Source organism: Macrobrachium rosenbergii, chromosome 3, assembly GCF_040412425.1.
Source record: "Macrobrachium rosenbergii isolate ZJJX-2024 chromosome 3, ASM4041242v1, whole genome shotgun sequence".
Classification (NCBI taxonomy): Eukaryota; Metazoa; Arthropoda; class Malacostraca; order Decapoda; family Palaemonidae; genus Macrobrachium; species Macrobrachium rosenbergii.
The window spans coordinates 80533486-80543917 of NC_089743.1; the positions used below are offsets into that span (position 1 = coordinate 80533486).

The 10432-nt window shown below is 35.5% G+C and overlaps 1 protein-coding gene across 3 annotated transcripts in view; it reads left to right on the forward strand.

Annotated features, from left to right (window-relative positions):
* LOC136826104 (store-operated calcium entry regulator STIMATE-like) overlaps nt 1–9629 on the forward strand; it is a 47746-nt gene extending 38117 nt beyond the window's left edge. For all 3 annotated transcript variants that reach the window (XM_067083082.1, XM_067083091.1, XM_067083098.1), the window contains exon 7: nt 5635–9629. In XM_067083082.1, the coding sequence (XP_066939183.1) occupies nt 5635–5769 (135 nt within the window). In that variant the 3' untranslated portion in view covers nt 5770–9629. The remainder of the gene's footprint in view (nt 1–5634) is intronic.
* Nucleotides 9630–10432: the final 803 nt, after the last annotated feature.

The window sequence follows — 10432 nt, forward strand, 5'->3', positions numbered from 1 at the left end:
GTTCACACAGTCAAAGGCTGCACCAAAATCTAGACTGACCAAACGTGCCTCTGGACCCTCATCAGGAGCACTTGGCAAGACAGTAGATATTGACAGGAGTGCTTCAGAAGTACCATAGCCTTTACGAAACCCAAACTCTAATGCTGATAGCAGGTTGTTTTCTGCAACAAACCTACAAAGACACTTAGAGATTAGCCTTTCAAAAACCATAGACAGACAGATGGACATGAGGACGGACTTGGTCATTTAGGTAATGCAGATATATTTCCTTTTCTCCAAACAGAAGGAAAACTTGCAAAGCCAGTTAATCTGCTAAAAATAGTAGTATTCCTAGGAGCAATGTAATCAGCAGTTTTTTAAAAAAAATGTGGGAAAGATCCCATTAGGGTTTATGCCACCCTAACTGTCAAGGCCTGAAGGCAAAGTTTTGACTTTACAAGACCAGAAGACCATTGAACACAACTTAGGCTCTGGAAAGTACTCGTATGACTGAGGCAACACAGAGTACTCATCACAATGTTTGCTCGCAGTGACTTGAGGCCAAAGTCCTGCCCTCTGTTGAGGGCAATATACAGCAGTTCCATCAGCTCCTACAAAGGAAGGGCATGCTTGATCAACTCCAAAGAGTGATGACTTGAGGGTAGACCACCACTTACGGTTATCACCACTGGAAAGCGAGACCTCCTTCATGCCCTTCAGGTCTCTCACAGACAACCTGGGCTTGACTTCTGAGCTCAGTGAATTTACACCACAGAGTGTCCATTCAGTTATTCCTTCATAAATGATAAACTTCTTGTTTTTCATGGTAGGCAAGCTTATATGCAGGATTAAACTATGGCTTATTTTCAAGCCAAAATTTGGCAATTTTAGAAGGAATTCTCCTCTTGATATTATTCTTAAAGTGATCATTTAAACACTAAGTGATATTTGGACTTTTAAATTTCTCCACCCGAGCTCAGTAAAATCACGGTGAATACCATCCCAATTTTAATGGGATTTCAGATATACCATTGTTCTGCCCTTAGCATTCAAGAGGAACTTTTTGGTCTCAAGAGGTACTAAAGGCAGGTGTTTGGCATTGTCAAACATCTTTTACCTCTCTAGGTCATGAATATCACCCCCAATTCCTTAGGACCTATGGTGGGTGCTCAGCAGGTGCAGTTGCACAAGCTGTGCTAAAAAGGATGGTATCTCTTATAAGGTTTAAGATGGAGAAAGATTTAGTGAAAGAAAGATGACTGGTGTTCTTTCTCTCTGTCTTCTGCCCAACAGCTGATGGCTGTATTCTTGCTGGTTGTACCAGATGCAGGTTAGTTGCATGACATTGCTTCTAAAGTCTGGTTTTTTAGTAGAGCATATTTATCTAGGATAAATACACTTAACTTCAGAATTGGTCTTCCCTTCTGTACAAGGGGAGCATGAGTGCTTTTCTCCTAGATTGAGGTTACAAACAAACCATAGTCTGGCAAGGGCTCTGTCATCCTGGACAAAATACATACCAGGATGTACAAGTGGTTACAAGAATTATCCTTCCCTTCACACATACATGACCAGAAGGTTGACATTTTTGGGTGGGAGATCAGCACTAGTTATGATTTCTGGGCAATGCCTTCTGCCTAAAGAGTGAGTCTCCATATAAGATATGAATGTTAGTATTTCCATAAGAAAAATCACAAATTTTTAAGATACTTTGCATTTACCGAGACATACAGACCTGAAGTCTTTTATCGTATTTGCACTTCCGACCATGGTGCATGTTTCTGTATTGCTTAAAGAAAAAGTAATGCTGTTAGTTAACTACCTTGTTATTAGACTTCAATGACTGGACCAGCTCTTGCCAAAGGTATTCCATATAAAGGACTTTAGTTTTGTTCGTGTAAGAACAGTGCAAATTTATCTTAAAAATTTTCGAAATTTCTTTTGATATTATAAATTATTTTTGTCATGATCAGATGTTTTATTTGATCAATTAAAGGAAATATATTCAGGTTTGCTTATGCCTAGTGCTGATAAAACAAAGATTTAATGGTGGTTTAGAAATTGTAATAATTGTACAGTATATTATATTTGAAACAGATTAGATAAATACCATTTTTGCTTTGTGGAAAGCTATTTGATTGCCCATTCAACAAATAAATGCTTTGTTATGATCTTTTATGAAATGTCAGATGATGACTGGAACAGTGTTTGATGAGTCTATTCAGTTCTGGTGTGCTAAATCCTTATAGGAATTTTATGGACCTAATTTTCATACCATTTACATCATATTTAGCTTTGTTGTATTTTAATAAGTGTAATGAATGACACCATATTATTTTTAACTCGGGACAAAATTCAATGTAGGCTCAGAGAGACCAAGCTTTCTGCGACTGAATTTTTCTTGCATCAAGTTAAATCTTAAAAAACAGCTATTTGAAACCTTGGCTGGTCCTCTTCCTCCACTCTATGTACTCAACAGGATTTGGGGTTTTGTGTGATGTATAAGAGGCGTTGGTCTTTTTTCACTCTTCTCTCATAATGACTCTTCACTCCACCCTCTCCTCACCTTTCTTCAGAAGAAGGGAGCTGTTTACAGCGGCAGAATTTTTTTGCTCTTTTTTGCACTCTGGCCTCCAAGTTTCTTCTTGATGATGGTCCTCACAGCTTCACTTGTAACATTTTTGTGCTCCTGTCAGACACATTCGTTCTGATTTTTACACCTTAAGGCTGTCTTCCTTTTTTGCCCTTGCCCCATAAGCACTGCAGTGGTCTCCATACCTTTTCTGGCAGAGCCTTTCATCATACTGTTGGTCTTTGTAGCAGACTTCCATTACCCTAATAAACCTCTAGTCAAGTCTTATTTTTCAGCCCAATAGCTTTTGTTGCCTCCTCTTGTCTGCTGTTTAGTTTTACAGGGCCCCTCTGCTATCCTTGGAGCAGCTCTTTGGACTTGGCTATCTTTCAAGCAATCCTTTGCCCTTGGCAAGTTTCTTTTGCATGCTTTCATCTACATTTGTGGCACATTATCTGCTGGTGTTTCTCCTCCAGTCTAATTATCTCAACAGGTCATGCACTAAAGGTCAAAGGATTCTAGTCTTTTTTCTTTCTCTTCATACACTTCATCCATCATCCCTTTAGCACACATGGAATTGTCTCCAAGATCCCTTTAGCACACAAGTTGGTATGTTTTTGTTGAACTACCCCACCTTCCCATCTTGTTTGCTTGTTGAGAGCAGAATTGTGAGTTAGGTCTTCTCTTGCACCTGTTAATTATGGAAGCTGCCAGGATTTCCTGGGTCATCATTAGCTCCACAGTTTATGTCATATATAGGAAAAGGATTTCTTGCATCTTAGCTTTCTAGTCTCTTCAAAGGTTCTTCTGTTTCATCCGCCCACGTAAATTACAACTCTGGTCAGTTATGATTAATGGGTTTCATATAACAAACTTATTTTACTTGAAACATGTCTTTATACAAACCCATTATAGGCAGTCCCCTGGTTATTGGCGATCTGGTTTTACGGAGCTTGTCTAGCGACAAAAATTGGCAGTTTTCGGCACCGAAAATCACTGATTTCCACTTACCGGCACCGATAATTGGTTATTGGCACTGATACATCCAAACAGAGGTGCTGATAAATGAAAATCGCCGATTTTCGGTTATAGGCGATTTTCAGTTATTGTCACACCACCAAAACGGAACCCCCGCCAATAATCGGGGACTGCCTGTAATCATATTCTGTAACGCTTGTTTCCCTTCTCTTCACTCTTCTAGATGGGAGCAGGTACACAGATGGGAGCTAGTTGGTTGGGAACAGTGGACTGTATGGCTTGGTCTGTCTCACAGATTAAGGCTAATTAAGCCTAATGGCTTTGTATATAAACTTTTTTTTAATTTAAGGACACTGTAAAAACATATCTGTTTTTACATGCTTTTATTTAACTAGACTTCTGCATCTGTTTGGGTGAAAACTTGTAACTCAGTTTCCAACCTGTTCCAGTGGACTTGAAATTTGGCATGGTTACTCATCCCTGTGACAATACAACCTTATACTGTATGATCAGTAGGTCAGCAGTGACCTCTAGTGACCCTACAATGACATCTCCCACTATCTCAGGATTTGTATGAAACTCTCGGGATTTTTTATACCTTCTTTGACTCGGTAGAATAAGTTAATAACTATGAATTTTTCAAACCTTCTTTGGCCCGACTAGATATCATGTTCAATTCATTAACTACAGTCATAAATCAGTTACAATTTCTGTCAAAACTAAAAAGCATAAAATAAAAAAAAAATACAGAAAAAAATTTTTAAACAGTTTTAGTAAAATGCACTAAAAAGTAAAAAATAATTTTTTGAGACCAGGATTTTCTTACAATTTTAATCATGTCTTTAAAAATAAAGTGTGGATGCCAAACATGGATGGAAACACTGCTGTGTTTGGTGCCTACTCTTTTATTTATGTAGACATTATTAATTGTAAGAAAATCCTGGTGTCTCAAAAAATTATTTTTTACTTTTTAGTGCATTTTATTAAAAGTGTTTAAATATTTTTTTATCATTTTTTTATATGTAGAATCTACCAGTTGCTTTTTACCAGATACATAAGTAATGGTAATAACCGCGATGCCCTCTTAATTTCTCAAATGCTTCACACTTTTGGATATGCTTGTCACTATAAAGCTGGAGATCCAAATGCAAGAATAAGAAGAAATTCTAACTTCCATTGCAGGATTTGAACCCATGTCCAGAGTATAACTGCATGGTCACATTACCTTGTTTTGGTCAGGTTGGTAATGTGACCTCATTCTAACATTGGTTGCAGGTTCAAATTTTGCTACAGACATTGGAATTTCTTCTTATTTCTGAATTTGGATCTCTGGCTTTTTAGTGACAAATATATCCAAAGTTTATGAAGAATTGGAGAAGTTAAGAGGGCATTTTGGTCATAACAAGTGCATCTCCGTTTGTATGTAAAGTATTACATTTTTATGTTATAGGCCATTGTCAAGGTTTTCTATTCTTGGGATAATATTTGGCAATTTAAGAAACAATTATAAACAAGTTGAAAGCATACAAAACTTGTTCACCTTCTAGTGACATGATAGAAGGGTGTAGTTTAGCTTCCAGGAATCCCACAAAGAGTTATGTTCATTGCTCTAAGGTTTCTTGAATTAGAAGTAAGTTTAGATTAAAAAAATTTGTCTGTGGAGCCATTTACAAGATTCTTTCTCAGTTTATAACTTTGGACTATCGTGTGGACTTTTTTTATATGTGAAAGGATTACTAATGAATTGCTTCAGTAAGTATTGTTTCATAGGCATTGACAGGAATGGGTGAAAAATAGTTAATCTCAGAAGTAGCAGTTATGAAAATAGGGGGATAAAGGGATTACAAAATCAAGGAAAATGATACTGATGAAGATCCAGGCCATATTAGAATTCAAGCAGAAAGTGCACAGGCAAAAAACAGTGGATAGAACTCATTGCCCATTAGACTCCAGGATGATGGTAGTGGTGATGAGGAAATTCATCATCTAGAAAGGCATGTGTGTCCATGTTCTTATGACTTCTTAGAATAGAGACACTTACTCTCAAGCCATTGAGATGTGTGCTCCTTCAATGCAGGTATGTTGCAGTTGTTTGCATCTTTCAGGTTCGCTACAAAAGGAGAGATGTGCAGCAGGATGACGAATCTGATATACTGCTGTCGTCGTCTTCAAACGATGATGAGCTCCTTGGTAAAAATGAAAACCTCCAGGAAAGACACGTCGGCCGTACAGTTACATAACTACGTAGTGTCTAGTTGTTGAGTAAGAGTTTGTAATGGTAGATAGTAATTATTTGAATCTCGAAAATAATCTCATGAAATTACATTCGTCTTACTTGTGTGATATCACCAGTGAAAATGCAACACTCAGTTGTAGTACTTTAGCAAGGATGAATAATGTATTTTTATCATGTTTTTAGAATAAAAACTTTATGGTGACTTACTCCATGTCAGTTGACTATAATTTTAAAGTTATTTTATGACGAGAATTTCTTTGTAAGGAGATTTTAAACAGTGGTTCCTAATCAGTTAGGTAAATCAAATTAGTGTGCTAGGGAATATTTAAGTTTCATTGGCATTACCTTTAATGTACTTTCCTTTGACAAATAAAATATAATTAATACTTAATTATATTTTATATATATATTTTGTTTTACCAGAAGTTCAGTTGTTTACACACACAAAGGGATTGGGACCCTAAGGTTTACCAGCCCAAGGTGATAGTTAGAATATGCATTACACAGCTTGAAAGAAGGTGCCTCAGGATTCTAAATTGTAAGTTTTTATTGTAAGAGTTCACCAAAGAAGTTTTCTTTTGTTAAACGGTGGTACAGGGGAAATGTATAATTTCTCCTGGCATCACAAGTCATGTGCAACTTCTTGTTAAGTGAGTATTTGGAGGTGCATGTTAGTAGGTGCTTTTAGATACTGTATGGAATTGCGTAAGATTTTATATTTATGATTGGTAAGCCTTCAGCCACATTCTCAGTTGTCAGTTCTGCTGAGAAAAAGTATAAATTATTTTGATACAATTTACAAGGATTACTCAGTAATTGTGTTATGTGTATCAGCATGTAAGGGATGTTTCAAACATATTGTTAACAGTTAAGAAAGATTGTCCAGAGAGTTTTTGTATATTTTTGTGTATTTGTGCCTTTTTTGTATGGTAAAATATATTTAATGTATACTTCCACCATGTGTGTACAGTATAATACAAGTACTGCAGCCATAAAGTTACCAGCTTACTGTTTTGCCTCAATAAATCTTTTGGAAGATTTTATATTAACTATAGCTATAGGTAAGGAGAGATCAATGAGGCATTGGGAATAAAGTGACTCGGGTATTTTTGTATCGTGAAGATCTGTTTTTTCCACTTGTGTGTGCAAGTTTTGGTAGATGCATTTTGTAAGTACAGTAAGCATCAACCGTAACTGTAGTGAGTTTATTACTGTATAAGTACAGTATTCTCTGTTTATATCTTAGTTTTGTTGTTCAGTACTTGGATACCTTGTTTTTCATTTAGATCTGCAGTCATCTAGGATATTGTAAGGAAATTATGTTGGGGTGTTATGTGCCTTGATGAGCATGTTTTTCCTAACCTCTCTTTTGAGTGGCGTGCTGCTTGGTTCAGAGTTAAGCATCCTGCCAGTGTAACACTGCATACACTGCTGATTTCATATTAATAGAAATTTAAGGAGGACATGGACAACTTTTCTTTCATTTGATTTTTAAAGTAATTGTAAAAGTGGAAAAAGCATCCAAACCCTTTAATGAAGTCTTTACAGCGTAGCATGTTGCAACCATAAAGTTCCTTTTAAGAAATGCTTATTGCTTAATACATTTTAGGATCTATTTCAGGTGGAAATTTGTCCAGATAACTATTTTAAGTAGACTTAAAAATATGATTCTACATACTCTGTCTATATTTTTTAGGAAAGTAAAAGTTGAGAATGCAGTTTATTCAAGGAGTTTAGTGTACGTAGAAAGCAGTTGTAGACTTTTTGTTTTATGAAGGATTGAAGACATTTTGATGTGCAGTATTATTTAAGGAAGATCATGAAGAGGCTATGTCAGTATTTTGTTCCTTCCTTCCAGATTAAATACCTTGTACTTCAGTAGTGAGTCAGCCTTGTGGCTCCCAGTGACCAGCCCTCATGCTCTAAATTTCGTCTGTAACTCTAGTGGCTTTTCAAAAGTTAATAGAAATACAGAGTTTATTAATAAATAATAGACTTCAGATTGCTGTTTCCAGTATTTTATTTTGATAATTTTTTCCTAATCATCTCTAGACTAAAATCCCCTGCCACTTGTGTATTCCTGCAGATATAAATTTCATATGTTTTTAACAAATATCCTCAGATATCAAGCCTAACAAATATTTTGAAGTGAGTTAATTATTTAGTTGGTCTATTTTTATGAAAGTATATATAAGTATGCAGGCTTTCACTGCGTATGTCGTATAGTTTGTGGTATTTCATATAATGGCATGTATTGTGCAGATGTGTATTAAAACTGAGAGCTACATTTCCACACATGTTCTTGTAAATCTTTTAAGGTCAAAGAATGCCTCCACATTACAAGAAGACACTGTATCATTCAGGTGTGCTGAATTTTGTTTCATATTGGTGCTGAGTTAAGTTGACAAGTGAAATGTGCCCATGGTATTGTAACGAATTTTCTCTTCACAGCAAATAAGTACTAGTGTCGCAGTTTGCCAAAGGCTGTGATGACCAACAAGCATTGCATATTTGAGTAGTGAGCTGTGTGTGTATAGAAGCAGTTAGATCAACATTTATTGAATTGGTTTGTTTAGTGAAAAAGTTTGAGGATCATTGTGGAGCTTGAGGAACATTGTGTGTTTCTAAAGTAGAGTGTTCCAAATTTTTATGCAGGAAAGGAGTACAGATGTACATGTTTTGGAAATAATGCATGTAACTAAATGAGTTTTAAGAAGGATGTAGACCCTCATTTGATGCCACATTGTTGCTGCTTATCCTTTTGACAGTTTTTTTTTTTTATTACTGCATAGGTTTTATTTTTATCATGACTCTATGGCACTATTTTAACTGGAGTGAAAAAAGGACCAAGTCTTCATATAGTAAATGCAGTACGTAGGATATTCTGTGCTGGAAATTATTTCATATTCTCTTTGCTGGACATACAAAAGATATTCCATAATGAACATATAGGATATTCTTAGATAGATGTTACCTAGGATGTCCATGTTTGGTAATACATGGAAAATTCCCCAGTTGAAGTTAACCAAGATTATGGGTTTTCTCTGTAATCTTTACATTTTGTATGGAATGTTCCGAGTTTAGTTAGTATGCATTTCGATATGAAGAGTAGAAATGTAATATATTTGAGCTATATCACAAATCTCATATTTTTGCATAGATAGCATTTGATATACTATGATTTGCCTTTTTTTATTTTAATTATAAGAACTTCAGTCATGAGAAATATACAGAATGTGTAGTACTGTAAATGTACATGAACATGTTTAGAATTTTTTTCTGTTATGAATGACTTGTATTTAATGCTGTCACATACTAATATATAGAACTTAACAGTTCAAGTGTGTTAATACTATTATTATTATTATTATTATTATTATTATTATTATTATTATTATTATTATTATTATTATTATTATTATTATTACAGTATGTAGATAGCTACGTAGAACTGTCTATCCTGAGGTTAAGTTTCAGTATAATTTTCATGTTATTTTTGGGATTAGTTTCAACGGACTAAATAATTACAAGTGTTTATTTCCTTATAAATGGATTTTCCTGAAGAATTCCATTTCTCTTGTATTTTTAATTTGAGTGGCTTTTCCATTTTTTATCTACTGTTTTCTGATACTAACTTTCATGACAGATGTCTTCCCTTGACTTGATTACCTCTTCATTCTTCCTCATTTTCAGAAGTTGTAAAAATATTTGTCTTTCAGTGGCATTTACCTCTTCCTGATGAAATTGTCCTGTATTCAGAGGAGGAGATGATGTATGTAGATCTCTGAGGATTTCTTCACCCGTCCAGTGAAGTCATTATTCTATGTGGCTGTTCCCTATGAAATATACATTTTGGCATAATAAGCACCGTTTTTTTCACGATCCTTGAGTGTCTTGATTCTTTTGAACAAACCATGTGTAAGGATTGGATGTTATAGGGCAGCCACCCTCTATATCCCTAGCACCTTGTCATGGGATGGGGTTTGCTTTCACAGAGTAACAACTTAGATCTGATTCGTAACTCAGTTTCTGTAAACTAAATTAGCTGGGCTTTCTCATATTTTTCCTCCTCCAGTGAGGATTAACCCTTCATTTGCATGTATATAGCAGTAGTTGAATTTGGTTTACGGTTGGATTACCCTTAGAAAGTGCGCACCCGTAGAGTTTGATGCCTCCGCACCTGTAGAATTTGAGTACATAACATCTTCAAGTGACCTGAAAAACTTATGCCAAACCTTTCCCTCAGTGCTGAGTCTGATCTTGATTGATTGATTACCCTGAAGGGAGGGTGCAAGTCCACACCCAAGGAAAGTTTTATATTGCCTTATTAAGAGTAGAATTGTAAAAAGTGGTGACGAACTAGGAAATACAGGGAATATGGCAAGCAACACCCTTGACACAGGAGCTAGAACAAAAATTTCATGGTTCATGAATAAGGAGAGAAGATGCAGGAGTTGAAACAAAACCTTTGTGCCACACATTTTTATATTTAGTTTGGTTTTGATAGTTGGTCAAGATTCTTGTACTGAAATCAGAAGAATATCCTCTGCCAACTGAGAAAATTGAAAGAAATGATTAAACTTTGTGACAAAAACATATAAATGGTTGTTTTAAACAACTACAAAAATTAATCTAAAGTCATCCAAAATATTAAAGAAATGTGTGAT